Source organism: Apus apus, chromosome 17 (genome assembly GCF_020740795.1).
Source record: "Apus apus isolate bApuApu2 chromosome 17, bApuApu2.pri.cur, whole genome shotgun sequence".
In the NCBI taxonomy this organism is placed as follows: domain Eukaryota; kingdom Metazoa; phylum Chordata; class Aves; order Apodiformes; family Apodidae; genus Apus; species Apus apus.
In genome coordinates this window covers 10,092,452-10,106,995 of record NC_067298.1, presented here as the reverse complement: position 1 = coordinate 10,106,995, position 14,544 = coordinate 10,092,452, and the positions used below count along the sequence as shown (strand labels likewise).

At 56.1% G+C, this 14,544-nt stretch overlaps 1 protein-coding gene across 2 annotated transcripts; it reads left to right on the top strand.

The window, feature by feature from the left end:
* Nucleotides 1–980: 980 nt before the first annotated feature.
* On the top strand, nt 981–14,319 carry FAM20A (FAM20A golgi associated secretory pathway pseudokinase). Of its 2 annotated transcripts, none has more exons than XM_051635058.1 (11): nt 981–1,355; nt 6,103–6,287; nt 6,704–6,754; nt 7,196–7,274; nt 8,397–8,489; nt 10,034–10,149; nt 10,563–10,743; nt 11,074–11,183; nt 11,488–11,569; nt 11,649–11,708; nt 13,636–14,319. In XM_051635058.1, the coding sequence occupies exons 1-11, from the start codon at nt 1,057–1,059 to the stop codon at nt 13,898–13,900; spliced, it is 1,521 nt and encodes a 506-aa protein (XP_051491018.1). In that variant the 5' UTR covers nt 981–1,056; the 3' UTR covers nt 13,901–14,319. The 2 variants fall into 2 exon arrangements, with proteins under 2 accessions (XP_051491018.1, XP_051491019.1); XM_051635059.1 differs by lacking the exon at nt 981–1,355 and adding an exon at nt 5,702–5,844.
* Nucleotides 14,320–14,544: the final 225 nt, after the last annotated feature.

The following is a 14,544-nucleotide window of genomic DNA, read 5'->3' as shown; positions in this document are numbered from 1 at the left end:
GGGACAGATGCTCAGCCAACAGCCCCTCTGCTGCCTGTTTGCACAACCCCAAGGCCCCAGATCCTAGCACACTTCCTTCCCAGCGACTCCCTTTGCAGCTCTGCAACGCAAAGCTGAGCTCTGCTCCAGCCAGCTGAAATCGTCATTGACTTTCCCCTCTTCCTGCAGTTTATTTTTTGTCCTGCCTTCAGCAGAGTGCTGGAGCCAGGCTAGTCTAGTCACGCTCCTTTGTTTACAGCCAGTTTCTCTTCCATTTCCCACCCTTGGCCTGGTGCTCCTCGCTGGGCTCCCCCCGCCGCTGGCAGCAGGACTCTCCTGCCCCAGGGAGCTGGATGGGTCCCAGCACAAGCACATCCCCACCGCCCAGCCCCTCTGACCGACTGCAGGAAGGAGTTTCCTGGACTAGCAACCAAGGAAATAAAAGCAGAGGCTGAAAGGTGTGCAGAAAAGCACCGCAGAAGGGCTGCAAGCCCAGCTCCGGGGCCAGAGCCCCCCAGGGCTGTGCCCGCAGCCCCCCCGGGGATGTTTAGGCACCGCATCCCCATGTCCCCGCTCCACAACAGCCGGAGTTCCCCGCAGCGGGGACACTCGCCGGCTCCTGCCCCAGGTTCTGGCCAGGCGGACTTTCCACCTTCGGGAAAGGGGGCAAAGCCCCCAGAGGGAGCCAGGGCCGAGGGCAGGGAGGGGGACGCGCAGCCTGCCCGGGGCGAGGCGGGGGGGCGGCCGGAGGGCTCCGGGTGCCCCCCGGGCTGGGCGGCAGAGCCCGAGGCGGCTCGGATCCATCCCCGCGCCGCTTTCGGGGCAGCCTCCGCCCGGACCTGGACCGGGGACGCCCGACCCGGACCCCCACCCCTTCTCCGGGACCCCTGCTCGCCCTTCACCCCGTCTCCCATCCCCGCTCCCCCTCCCGGGCCCCGCCCCGAGGTGCCCGCACCCCCCGGCTCCGCCGCTCGAGCTCCCCCGTGCGCTCTGCCCCGGGAGGCGGCGGCGGCTGCGATCGGCGCCCGGTGCGGTCCCTGCCCGCCGCTCCCCGCTCCCCGCTCCCCCTCGCCGGCCATGCCGGGGCCCCGCCGGGACCGCCCGGCCGTCCTGCTGCTGCTCGGGGCTCTGTTGGCCGCCGACCTCTACTTCCACCTCTGGCCGCGGGCGCGGCGGGAGCTGTCGCCGGGAGCCCCGGGCTGTCCCTGCCGCCGCCCGCCCGCCCCGCCGCCCCGCTCCCGGGCCGCCTCCGCTCTCCGCCGTCTCTTCGCCCACCCGCTGTACCGAACCGCCGCCCCGCCGGGCCCCGCCGAACCGCTGCTGGGCGCCCGCGAAGCCCTGCGTTACTACCGGCGGAAGGCGGCCCGCTGGAACAGGTGCGTCCCGCGGCCACCGCAGCCCCCCGCACCCGCCGCCCCCTCGCACGGGCACCCCTCCGCGGCCCTTCCCCTGGCATGGGCATCTCCTGGGCACCCCCTCCTCGTACCAGCCCCCCCCCCAGGCACCCTTTGCACGAGCATCCCAAGTGCAGGTACCCAGCGGGCATCCCCTCCCGGGCACCCCCCTGGGCTCCTGGGTACCCGCTTCTCCTGCTCCCCATGTACCCCCTGCATGAGCACCCCAAGGGCAGGCACTCACCAGGCACCCCCTGCACAGATACCTCCTGGGCACCCCCTTTCCAGGCACCCCCTTTCTGGGCAGCTCTCCTGGGCACCCCTGCTTAAGCACCCTCTGCTTGGGCACACACTCCCTGAATACCCCCCTGGCTTCCCCAGTCCAGCTTGTGCCCTGCTTCCTGGCTACCTGTCCCACTGTCCTTCCCAGCACCCTCTCCCCAACAACCAGCACCCCATGGACAGGCAGGGCTGACTAGAGGGGGCTCTGCTGGGAGGGGGCTTCTTGAGTGCCTCCTGCTCTGCTGTCAGCTCCCCAGGGGAGGGGAAGGGTGGCTACAGAGGCACAGGGTGAGCCCCTGTGAGCTGGGTCCTCCCAGGGATAAGCACCTCCTTGCTCTGTGTCACCTTTTTGGCTTGGGAACAGAAGGGGAGTCAGTCCCTGCAGCCACAGCCTTTAGGCTGGGTGACAACTGGAGCCCCCAGGCTGCAGCAGCCACAGTCCCCCAGGCTAGAACCCTGCATGTCCCTGTGTCTGCCTCCAAGCAGTGACACAGATCTCCTCTGATCCCCTAAAGACGTGTCGTGGTGCTGGCTCCCTCTTCAGCCCCTCTCCCGTTCCCACCCCTGGCTTCTCTGCAAGAAAACCTGCAGGGGCTTCACTACTGGAGAGAAAGGGACTCCCAGCTCAAAGCCCTCTTTCTGCTGCCTCTCCCAGCCCCAGCAAGGGGTGCAAGAAAACTCCCCCACCTGGGGTGGGGCTGTCACTGATCCCCATGGCCCCTGCCCTGGAGGGCACCAGCTCTGAGCATCAGCCCCCTGTGCATGACCTGACTGCTGAGGCTTCACACCCCGGGGGGCCTGAGCCCCCAGTCCCACCCCTTTTCCAAGAGGGTTACATCCAAGCTGGAAACAGCCAGAATTCCTTGGGATCCCCACTCCTACCTGCATCCCAGCTTCTTCTGCACACAAACTTGGATCCAGCGGGGATGGCCACGGGGATGCGGTGCTGGAGCAGGTCCCCGTGGTGCTGAGGTTGCAGCATTTCCTCACTGCCCAGGTCCATCAGGAGCAGGCTGAGTCCTTCACTCACTCCACATCAGTCCATGAGCAGGGGATTTGGGTATCCTTGGGGCCAACCAGCCTGTGCCACAGACCTCCCCAGCAGGTGCATCTTCACAGAGCTGAGCATTGCCTCCTGAAGACATCAGGATCTGGGTAGCATGATGGATGTTTCCGAAGCAGAAGCCTGGTGGGGATGGAGGATTTGAACCAAAGCAGCTCATGGCACCTGGTGGCTTCTTGAGCACCATCTGCAGCCCTGAGCACCCAGTGCTGAGCTCCTGTGGCAGCGTGGGTATCACATCTGCACCAGCCTCACCCATGGGACAGGCCCAGCTGGTGGGTTAAAATTCTGCAGCTCCCAACTTCACTTACTCCTTTGTTGAAACGTGGTGTTTGTGAGGAAGCCACAGCTGCACGTTGCCTTTTGCCCTGAGGTTTGGTCATGACACGGCCAGGAGGAAAACTCTGGTGCCGTTTGCCCTTGATTGGCCAGGCCAAGGTGACTCAACAACTTCTCCTGCCAGTGGTGCTGCAAATTGAATATATCAGAAGATGGCACTTGCCAGGCTTGATGTGTTTCATAAGACCATTGATTTGCTGTGGGCATGGAGGAATTTCTGCTTCACCAGCAGAGCCCGTGTCCTCTCTGATGGGGTCAATGAAAGACCCATCTCTAGATTTGCTGAGAGCAAGTGGCAGTGTCCTCTGTGGGACCCAGGAACCTGTGGCTTTCTCTCCCAATCCATAGGTTTAGCAAAGCTGCTGCTCTTGAGGGCTGGAGATGATGCTACAGGAGCAAGGTCCACCCCAGCTCTCACCAAGGTGTGACCACAGCCACTACCAGGCAGAAGAGGGTCAGAGCTGCACATCCATGGGCCATCCTCTCCTCAGCTTTGCTGGGTGACAGCACCTTTCTGCATCACGTGGAGGTCTGGCTGTTGGCAAAGCAGCTCTCAGAGTGGCAGGATGCTCTTCCTGGGTGGAGCAAGCTGGAGTTTAGCCTTGGACCCAGAGCAGAGCATGCTGGTCTGCACTTCTGCAGCCAGCTGGACATCACCTGGACTGGGGATCTCTGTCAGCTCATGAAATGTCCCTAGGACATGGCCCATTTTGGATACCCGTGGCCAGGGGAGCAGAGCAGCTCGTGCCCCACCACCATGGCACTCACTGCCTGCTGGCTGCTGCCTGTCACCAAGCTTCCCAGGAGTCTGACAGCAGGGTGGCAGAACCAGATGGAGAGACTTGCAGGGCTGCAGGAAGAAAACAGCAAAAACCCCCAACCACACCTCTTCAAAACAAAAACAGAACAAAAGAAGGAAAAAAAAAAAAAAGGTAAAAACTCCAGAGCTTATTTTTATCCATGAAGGAGCAGCTTCCAAACCCCAAACTCTGTCACCAGCCCAGTTCTGGAGAGGCAGAAGACAAGTGGACATTGGTGGCTTGTGCCCAACATCAGCCCCTGCTGTGCCACTCACATCCAAGCAGTGAGCAGAGAGCCAAGGCTGCTCTGTGGTTAATTATGGCAAGTTAGAAATCAACATGGTTTTTATATCCTTGTCTTTTGCAGAGCTCTGTTCTTACAGGAAAGTATTTTGGACATCCAGAAGGAAACAGGGAGGCAGAGGGAGCTGGATTTTGGGGTTGGGAGGCTCGAAATGGACTGCAGCAGCTCAGCTGGGGCAGGGACCATGTGGGTGCTGGGCTGGGAAGCAAAACTTGCATAACTGCTGCATTTTTTTCCCCATCAGTAATCTGTTGCTCACTGCCACCCCAGGGGGGGAACAGCCTGTGTGTATGGGAGGCAGGCAAGCAAATATGGTAAAATATTTGGGCAGCTTCCCTAGGGAAAAATCTCGAGTCATTCTTTTATACCACACTGTGGTCTCTATCATCCCTTCCTCATGGTGGTGCCTCAAAGACTTGCCCACACAGAGTTGAGGAGCATCCCAGGGCTGTGTCCTTGTGTGCAGCCAGACCTGCCAACAAGGCTTAGCAGGCTCCCATGTCTGAGTCAGGAAAGCTCCTGCCTCCTTTGCAGATGGCCTGAGCAAAGTGCCAGACTGAGAGACAAATGTTCCCAACACCCTTCTTCCTGAAGTGGACTTTGTGCCTGTGGCTGACCCAGTCCAACTGAAAGGCAAATAACCCAGGAGAGGGAACGGGCTGCTCTGATCTGCAGATGTGCCACGTTTCTCCATTTCCTAGATGCCTCTCAGGACGCCACTGAAACCTGTCCCTCACCACCAGGAGGGTTCATCCCGGGCTCATGGTTAGACCTGAGTAACCACACTGCTTAGCCTGCTTGGTTGGAGAAGGAGGATGGAAAAAAACAAACCCCATCAGAAACCAAACACCTTCCAGCTGGTTTGAGCAGGGAAGCAAAAAAAACCCCAGCAAAGCCCACGAGCCCTTTCCAGCTTCCAGAGCCAATTCCTTGGTGCAGGGTCAGCAAACCCGCCGTGCCCGAGGGTGCCCACACATGCTCTCCTCTCCTCCCTGCTTTTAGTTTTGTTTGCATTGGGCAAAACCAAAAGAATTAGGAAAAATGAGGAGAAGCTAAAGGCGGGCAGGAAGAAGTCCCTTTATCTTTCGTGTTTCCCAGATGTGTTTTGCTAAGGGTCTGGATCGGGTCTAGTGAGACATGTGGCACCTCCCTCTCTCCAGCTGCTCGCTCCCGGCCTGGGTTAATGCCCTGCTCGTTATCAGCCCCCAGCTTCCGTTTTTTTCAGGGATGTATCTTGGCACTTCCCGTGTAAACTGAACCTCGTGTTCCCCTTCCCGGGACCGGCTGCCCCGCACTCGGCTGGGCTGCTGTCAATGGGAAACTCGCGCTCTGCCCTCCGCTGGTGGAAGAACTGACCTTTCCATTGCAGTTTGTGGCTCTAACCCGGTGATTATTATTTTTTTCCCTGCCTGGACCTCTGGCTTCAGAGGTGGAATTACCATAAACAGAGCCCTCTGCAGAGGCTCGCTCAGACAAGACCTTACTGTTCTCCTGGGCTCTCTGGACACCTCAACGAGCAGTGAAGACCTGTCTGCTGTCACATCCCTTCCCATCCGCAAGCCTGGCCAGGAGCCCACAGCCCCTCGAGGAAGCACTTCATCCATCACCTAGTCCAGCTTTTGTGCTGCTGGAGACGGTGTCTGGCTGCAGCCGTGCCCTGACACTCCTCCTGGTCCTGATGGGGTGAGGAGACAGGAGGCCCTTGTGTTCCCACTTGGTGGCTGCGTTCCCAGGGCTTTGCAGAGAGAAGAAAACACAATTTGTGAGACGTTTGACTATCCCAGTCATCACTCCCTGCCTCAGTTTCCCCCTGGGTAGCACCCGGAGTCCTTATCCACCCCGTGCCCCTCAGCTCTGCTCCCCAGCACCCTCTGAGCTCAGAGCAGTAAGGGTTTCCAGCCCGGGGCTCATCTTCACCACCCTGTAACCCCTCTCTTGCAGGAGACACAAGCTTTACAGGGAGGAGCTCAACCTGACGTCCCCGGCAGCGCCGCTGCCGCTCCGGCCGGACTCCAGCTGGCTGCAGTTCCACCTGGGAATCAGCCGGGACGCGCTGTACCCGCGCTCCAGCCCCACCGTCAGCAGGCTGCTGCGGGACATGCAGGGCTTCACCACCATCAGCGCTGGTAAGCACCCTCCTGCCATGGGGCTGGGGTCTTCAGTCCCCCCCCCAGGTCACTTTGGGAAACAAAGCAGGGACTGTCACTGGCTGGAGAAATCCCCAAGCCCTGCGCTGGCTTCCCAGCAGGTTTTGTGCCATGTCTTTACCTTGAGATGGGAGGACTCAGCTGTAGCCCTGGATGCAGCATTCCTCGGTGCCAGTCACACTGGGGACCTGTTGCATAGCAGTTTAATCCCAACAAGCTGCCTCAGTTTCCCCTGAGGGGCCTGCACCCCTCACTGTGCACCCACAGCACTGGGGCTGCCAGGCTGGCACAGCACGGGCAGGGCTGGGCAGGCAGTACCTGCTGAGTGCTGGGAGGGGGGTCAGCAGCAAGAGAAGGAGCCTGGTGGGATCTCACCACACCTCCTGCCCTTGCAGACTACAGCCAGGACGAGAAAGCGCTGCTGGGGGCCTGCGACTGCAGCCAGAGTGAGTGTCACAATTTGGGTCCCTGCCCTCCCCTGCACCCCACCACCCTGGCTGACCCCAATCCCCAGCTCTTCCATCCTAACCTCAGCAGGGGAAACAAAGCCAGGCACTCCCAGCCCCTTCTCCCCCCATTTTAAACCTCACTGCCCCAGCAGAAGCTGGGATGTGCGTGGCAGGACACCAGTACAACACTGGTTTCTACTGGGGGGGAGGAGAAGGGCCCCGAGAGGAGGCAACAAATGGGTATTGGGAGGAGTGCTGGAGGGAAATATCCGTGGCACAGGGGAGAGGGAGGAAAAACAGCTGCAGAAGCAGAGGGGAGAAGCTGTGGGATGTGCTCCCCGGGGTGGAAAGCTGGGTCGTGTCCACGTGTGTCCCTGGTGCTTCACCAGGGAGGTTTCCCAGGGACTAACCAGCCTAACCTCCCATTTCCTCCCCAAGTCGTGAAGCCCAGCGGGGTGCACCTGAAGCTGGTCCTCAGGTTCCAGGACTTTGGGAAAGCCATGTTCAAGCCCATGAGGTAAGGCACAGCAGCAGAGCCCCCTGCACAGCCACGAGGCAGGGGGCCCCACAGCAAGGAGGGAACCCTTGGCAGGGACAGACACACCACAGCCCTGGCCTCCCTCTCCTGCCCTGGCCACCTTGACAGCTGAAAAGGTTTCGTTCTTACTGGCTGCTCACACTGTCCCAGAGACAGGCAGGGATAAACACCATGTTCCCACACAGCTTATTGACATTGGAAACTTCTCAGTTCAGAGATGCCAGACAGAGTAGGACCTTGGGACACTTATTCTCCTGAGAGTTTTGCCATTAGGGACTGCTCATTTCTTCCTCTTCCTCAGCTGACTTTATGTTTTACCTTGTTTCTCCTTGGATTCCCCAGAATATTTCCAAGAAATACCCATCAGTCCTGCTCACCTCAAACAGGAGTTTTAAGTTGCTTCTGCACTTATTTCTAGTCCCTTGGGACCCTTCACCTTTATTCCCCCTCACTTTACTTTCTGTGCACAGGCAGGGCAGCTGGCAGCACACCCACGGGGGGGGGTTGCTCATGCAGAAAGCAGCCAGGTCCTCTCCTGCTGGTTTCCATCCACCCTTGCCCTCTGCCCAGCAGGTCTGGGAGGGGAAGGAAGGAGTCTGTGCACTCAGCTGAGTCAGGAGGTCTCAGCAGTGCCTGTGGGCTTTCCTGAGATATCCAGATGCTCAGGGCACTGTGTGACAGCCAGAAAATGAAATTAAATGAGCTCTTGTTACTGTCTCAAGGATATGAGAGCATCAAAGCTGAGCTCTTCTCTGCCTCCCACGGGGACATGAGAAGTGCAACGTGGCCTCTAGCATCCCCCAGTGTTGTGCCCACCTGAAATGCTCTCCTAAGTGAGTCTAAACCCTGGCACAAAAGGTTTTAAGGCCCAGTGTCAGCCCTTCCACCTCTCTCACCCACCTGGCACTGAGACAGGTCCCGGTGCTGCTCCCCAGCACAGCAGGGTGGTCCCAGCTCAGGTCCCACAGCTCTGTCCTGTCACCAACCTGGCCACTAAGCACCCCAGCTGTCCCTGGGTGCACTCTCCTTGTGCCACCACTCTTAAGTCCAGCTGCCTGCCACTGCTGTGCTCAGTTACATTAACCCCCTTGCTCTTCCCAGGCAGAAACGTGAGGAAGAGACCCCCGAGGACTTCTTCTACTTCGTTGACTTCCAGCGGCACAACGCCGAGATCGCCGCCTTCCACCTGGACAGGTAAGGACCTGCCACAGCACCTGCCTCCTCCAGCTGCCAGCACCCTGTCCCCTGCCTGCAGAGGGCCTGGGCACAAGGAAAGCTGTGCTGAGCCCTGCAGAGCTGCTTAGCCTGAGATAAGCAGTTGCTTTGCAGTGCCCTTCTGGGAGCTGATGTGGTGTTTTGGGATGGGGTGGCCCTGGCTCCCATCTGAAGGCCAGGAGACAGCCTGGCCTTGGTTCCTGCACAGGAACAGGCTGGCAGATGAAGTCCAGGTTCCAAACAGGTCAGATATTTGCCCAGCTGTCACACAGCCACTTGCACGTGGTCCCTCCCATGCATCAAAGTGCAAAGCTGAGCTCTGGGCACAGCCTGGATCCCCTCCCAGTGAGGGAGTCACACGCTCTATCTGCAATCAAGGTGTGTTTTGGGTTGAGATAAACTGCAGCAATACAGTTTCAAGCCCTCAGCTAATGACCAATTAACCTGGCACCCCTTCCCAGAAGGCATTGTATTTCATAAAATCAAAAATTCCCTTATTAGAAGAAGAGGACAGCAGCCTTCTTTTCCTGGATGGGCTGAGCATTGAACATCAAGGGGAAATGATCCCTGTGGCTGGTGGTGGGTGGGGGTCTCCAGCTCCCACACTCAACTTAAATAAACAGGACTAGACTGTAAGTCCTGCAGCTCAGACTGAGGAAGGCAACTAAGGGAGCCAAATTCCCTTTCCATCTGTGCCCCTATATCACCCCAGTGAATCTGCTTGACTCACCTACCACCAGCCTGCCTCTTTGCCTCCCAGCTCCACCACCAGAAAAATGAGGCCAGGCTGCTTTTCTGAACTGTTTTGTGGTTTTTAGGGCTGAAAGATGATACAGAAAAGCAAATATTTCTTTTCCTTCAGCCATTGCTCAATAAGTAACAGGCTAAATCCTGCTTTGTGCCCGATTCTCAGAAGCAGAGGACATTACCCAAGAAGCAAAGCAGAGCATTAGCTGGTTCACCCCGTGTTCCTGAGTCACTGATCAACAGCAGCTTTCCATTCACTGACATGAATGCCTGCCTGCCCCAGGCCCTGATTTTTCCATAATATTTGAGATGAATCAGCAGGGCACAAGTACCCCTGAGGGGGAACCATCCCTCCTTGCCTCCTGTTGCCTCAGCTGCTCTACCAGGTTCAGCACATCTTTGCTCCCTGTCAAACCCAACATTTTGGAGGAGCCCAGAGGGCTGTGCTGGCTCCTGAAGGATCCTGTTGTGTACAAGGGGATGGGAGAAACCAGTGAGGGAAAAAGACAATGAATCCTGGAGAACATCCAGATCATTCCAGGCAGCAGCTATTAAAATACCAAAACCCAAACCCAGCTGCATTTTGGCCCAGGGGGTAAAATGATCCTGGCTATTTGCTAGAGAGAAGCTGGGAGGAAAAAAAAAAAAATCCATGTGGGCACAGTCACCAAAAATCCCCTGGTTTACCAACGGAAGGGATGAGGGCAGCATCTGCCATCCCACGCAGTAACATCTCTTGGCACCACAGGCTCTGAGCCACTGTCCCTTTTGTGCAGGATCCTGGATTTCCGGAGGGTGCCACCCACAGTTGGGAGGTTGATCAATGTCACCAAGGAGATCCTGGAGGTCACCAAGAATGAGATCCTGCAGAGTGTCTTTTTTGTCTCCCCAGGTAGGCGAGCACTTGGCTGCTGCGAGGTGGGATTAGATGTGTTGGTCCCCGTGGGTGGAAGAGCAGGGTCTGCAGGCAAAAGGGGCCAGGACTTGTGCTGTTGAGCAGAAATTCAATTATTGGGTGAAAAACACAAAAAGACATGGTTAGAGTAGGTGTCTCTCAGCCTCCAGCTGGAATCGTCTGCCAGATCTACTCACATGCCCAGTTCTCCCCAACTTCCCCCAGCATGGGATCAAGTCTGTCCAACCAAAACCCAGGTACTCCCCAGGGTTTGGCAGTCCCAGATCCCTGATGTGGTTACACACACCACAACACACACACTCGCTGTCACACACTGGGGAAGAGGCCAGTCCAGGCTCCCTTGCAGATCGTAGCCCCTTTCCCCACCCTCCTCTCTCTCCTCCTCCCAGCCAGCAACGTTTGCTTCTTTGCCAAGTGCCCCTACATGTGCAAGACAGAGTATGCGGTGTGTGGGAACCCTCACCTCCTGGAAGGGTCCCTCTCTGCCTTCCTGCCATCCCTCAACCTGGCACCACGACTCTCCATCCCAAACCCATGGATCCGGTCCTACTCGTTTGAAGGAAAAGAGGAGTAAGTGGGTAAATGATGCTGCTTCCCATACCCATATTGCAGGGAGTGTGTGGGAAGGGGAATGACAAGGGTACAGACACATAGACATAGGTGCAGAGATTGTAGATGCAGGCAGCAAGTTTTCAGACATTATTAGCCCATTCTTAGGCTAATAACTCAATGTATGGACACTGACTGGGCTTGTCTTCCAAGCTTACTGCATGCACAAGGAGGGAGACTGAAGTCCTCCTCCTCTCCATCTCCACACAGGAGATGGGCTTTGGGGTGCTGTTGGGACAAAGCAGCAGCAACCACTGAGTGTCTCTCCCCCTTCTCCTCCATCTCCTGCAGGTGGGAAGTGAATCCACTCTATTGCAACACGGTGAGGGAGATCTACCCCTACAGCAACGGCAACCGGCTGCTGAACATCGTGGACATGGCCATCTTTGACTTCCTCATAGGTAGGATGAAGGGGGAAATAACTTTCCCTCCTTCCATGTGGGCCTTCAGCACCAGTCTGCCTGCCCTCCCACACCATGGTGCTTCTCCAAGCCATCCCTTCTGCTCCATGGACAGTTTTGGGGGACTGCTGTGTCCCCCAGCCAGCACAACCCCTGCTGATGTGCAGGTGAGGGGGAGTCCCCAAGACCCACCCCAGCCCACAAGATGAACATGTTATGCAGAGCTGAAAGAAAACGTAGGATAGCTCAGAAAATTACCTGGTCCTATGCAAGGAAAACTCTGTTCCTGTCTGCCCTTTCCCAGGGAACATGGACCGGCACCACTATGAAATGTTCACCAAGTTTGGGGATGATGGATTCCTCCTGCACCTGGACAACGCCAGAGGGTGAGGCTGTGGGAGGACACTGGGGAGGGGGCAGGTGGTGGGAAGGCACTAAAGCTCTGTCCTCTCTGCTCACCCCCAGGTTTGGACGACATTCCCATGATGAGACCTCCATCCTGGCCCCTCTCTCCCAATGCTGCATGTAAGTACCAACTTCATCTTCCTTCCCAGACACGTTGGTGCTCCCCCCATAACAGAGGGGCCTGGCTCCCTCCAGCAGTGCAGGGAAGACCCCCTGCTGATCCCAGCCAAGGGGGCAGGCCAGAACACTGAAGCGTGGGAATCACAAATTGTCCCTGAAACAGGGATGAAGCTTTTAGATCAGAGTGATAAGCTGTGTTGTGCTGCAGCCTGCTAGTGTCACACAGCTACCCTTCCTGAGCCCTCTCCTGCTGAAGCTCAAAGGCCTTGCAAATGTGAAAGCTTTCACTGATAGACCAGGAGACACTGTCTGGTGGGTCAGACCCTTCCATCAAGATGAAGTGTTATCAGCCCCATTCATCTGACATGAAGCTCAAAAATCTCCATCCAGAAGCCTGGTACAACTTTGATGCAGTGAAGCAGTTTTCTTCTTCCCATGGGATTAAGCAGAAGCTCATAAATCTATTTGTCTTATCTTCCCCATTTATTAATTCACATAAATTGTCAGCTGAAAGTTAAGAAGCAGGAAGAACTGCCTTTCACTGTGGTTTCTCTCCAGGAGATGCCTAAGCCCTTTCCTCCCTGTGCCTGCTCCATCCCAGACTGCCACCTGCACTCTCTCCCCATACTCTGGGATGACTAGATCTCATTTGCTCTTTGCACCCTGTCAACATTTGACTTGGGTTCAACAACAACACTCTTGATCCCCTCCCACCCAGGCAGGGAAGGAGAGAGAAAAAGAGAGAGACTTGGCTGGATTGAAAACTAAACTACACAGCTTTAATTAAACACTAATGATAAAAGAAAATGTATACAATTATATACAAATGTGTTCAGGAAATGTACAGAGCCCCCAGTGCCTCCCCCCACCCCCAGCACTCTCCTTAGCTGTGAACAGTCCTGGAAATGACATCAGCCATTCCCCACAGGGTCAGGCTATCCTGTTCTCCCCTTCCAGGCCCTGCTGCTGTTGGGACCAGAGCAAACACAGCTGGTGTTTGCCCACAGCAGCTCCTCAGTCACCCTTTGCCCAAGAGAGCACACACAGGCTCCTTTGCACCTGCTTGGTCTGAGGCTTTCTCCAGCAGCAGAACCTCACAGCCCTGCTCCAGCAGTGATTTCAAGCCTCACTGGCAGCCTTAGCACCTGATTAAATGATTACTTTTCTTTGCAGGAATAGTCATGCAAACCTGGCAGTGGGCAGCCAGGACAACAGCCACATTTTAAGTCACTGTGCAGGGGCAGCTGAAGGCAGCACCTTCCTCCCTCCCCTGTGCCATGCAAGAGGCATCACTGACCACAAACACACAAGTACTGAAGATGCTGCAGTCAAAACACTTGTGCTGAGGATTGAACAAATTCAGAACACTTAGTTTCATTCCCAGAAGTGTTCCAAGCTTACAGCTTTTCATCCCACTTTCTGTCAAAGGGAAATATTTAAGTCTCAGCACATCTTAAGGTGAAAAGTCACAGCTAAGTCAGTTCCAGGAAACATTCTCTCTCTTTGCTCAGAGTTTTGACAGATTATTTCTTCTCATTCATGCCTCTTCATTCTACCTCCCACTGCCCCCACTCCATAAATATTATCCTTGGGAACACGGTAACACCCTGCAGGAATCTGGGGAACTGGGTCAGCTCTGACTCAGAGGAAAAATGCTCATTACTGGGAATTTCTGTCCTGTTTCTTTTCCTGATGACAGAAAGCTGCAGTACCAATACCCTGCAGTACAAATACTGCAGTCTGGAAAAACAACAGAACCAGCAGAGGCTTCTGCAAAAAGGCCCTTCAGAAAGGGAAAGCTTTTGTTCCAAAGTTGTTTGTCAAGTATCTTCACCCATCTCTGCCCTCCTTTCCTACCTAGGGGCTCAGCTGGGTCTTGCTAGGATGCAGGAAGTTTCCAATAAGATGTCTGGTTTCTTTTTCCCAGAATAAAGAGGACAACGTTGTTACGACTCCAGCTCTTGGCAGAGCCCGAGTATCAGCTCAGCGACGTGATGAGGGAGTCCCTCCTGCAGGACCCCCTGGCCCCTGTCCTCACTGAGCCCCATCTCCTGGCTCTGGACAGACGGTTACAGCTGATCCTGAAAGCTGTGAGGAAATGCATAGACACTCATGGAGAAGCCAAGGTGGTGGCCAATGACACCATGCAGCCAGAGGATCCTGCATCTGACAGAGTGAAGCTGACCACTTAAACTGGTGCTCAGAGGTGGGGAAAACCCCTGCAAGGCAAGTGTTTTGATGGCTGGTAACTTCTGTCTACAAAAAAACACACACCCTCTTGCCAAGACTGAGAGGGGAAACTCTTCAGAAGATCTTCAAGAATCACACTGGGCTTCTATCCTGGGCACTCAACCGAAGCTTCTGTGCTCGGCCAGTGTGTTGGTAAGTTGTGGTCTGACTGCAGCAGACCTTTACACCCCAAATACCAGCTCTCTGGTGGAAGAGCAGTGATGTCCTGTAGTTGGTCATGCCCTTGGGAGGTCAGGGGGAACACATGGCCAGTGGTTTGCTCAACTTGCACAGGATCTCAGTCTTGCTAGTGAAGGACACAAACTAGACCCAAGGATGAGGCTTGAATAAAGAGATGACAAGACCGTTTTCCTCTTAATAAGTCTCTGTTCTGTAACCAAGACCTTGTATTCGAGTAAAGAGCAACCTCACTTCCCAAGGGCAGGACCTGCCACTCAGACAGGATCACAGGTCAGTTCAGCAAAGAGCACAGAACTCACCACCAGGCCTGTCTGTTGCCTCTTGGTCTCTTCAACAGTGTTCACCACACTCCAGTCAGTGCATGTCACTCCACAGCCCACTGTCTCACAGGGCACTGAAACCACTT

Coding starts and splice junctions, on each gene's coding strand:
- FAM20A (XM_051635058.1), top strand. CDS start 1,057: ATGCCGGGGCCCCGCCGGGACCGCCCGGCCGTCCTGCTGCTGCTCGGG. Junction 6,288..6,703: donor CTTCACCACCATCAGCGCTG/GTAAGCACCCTC, acceptor CTGCCCTTGCAG/ACTACAGCCAGGACGAGAAA. Junction 11,184..11,487: donor CATCTTTGACTTCCTCATAG/GTAGGATGAAGG, acceptor GCCCTTTCCCAG/GGAACATGGACCGGCACCAC.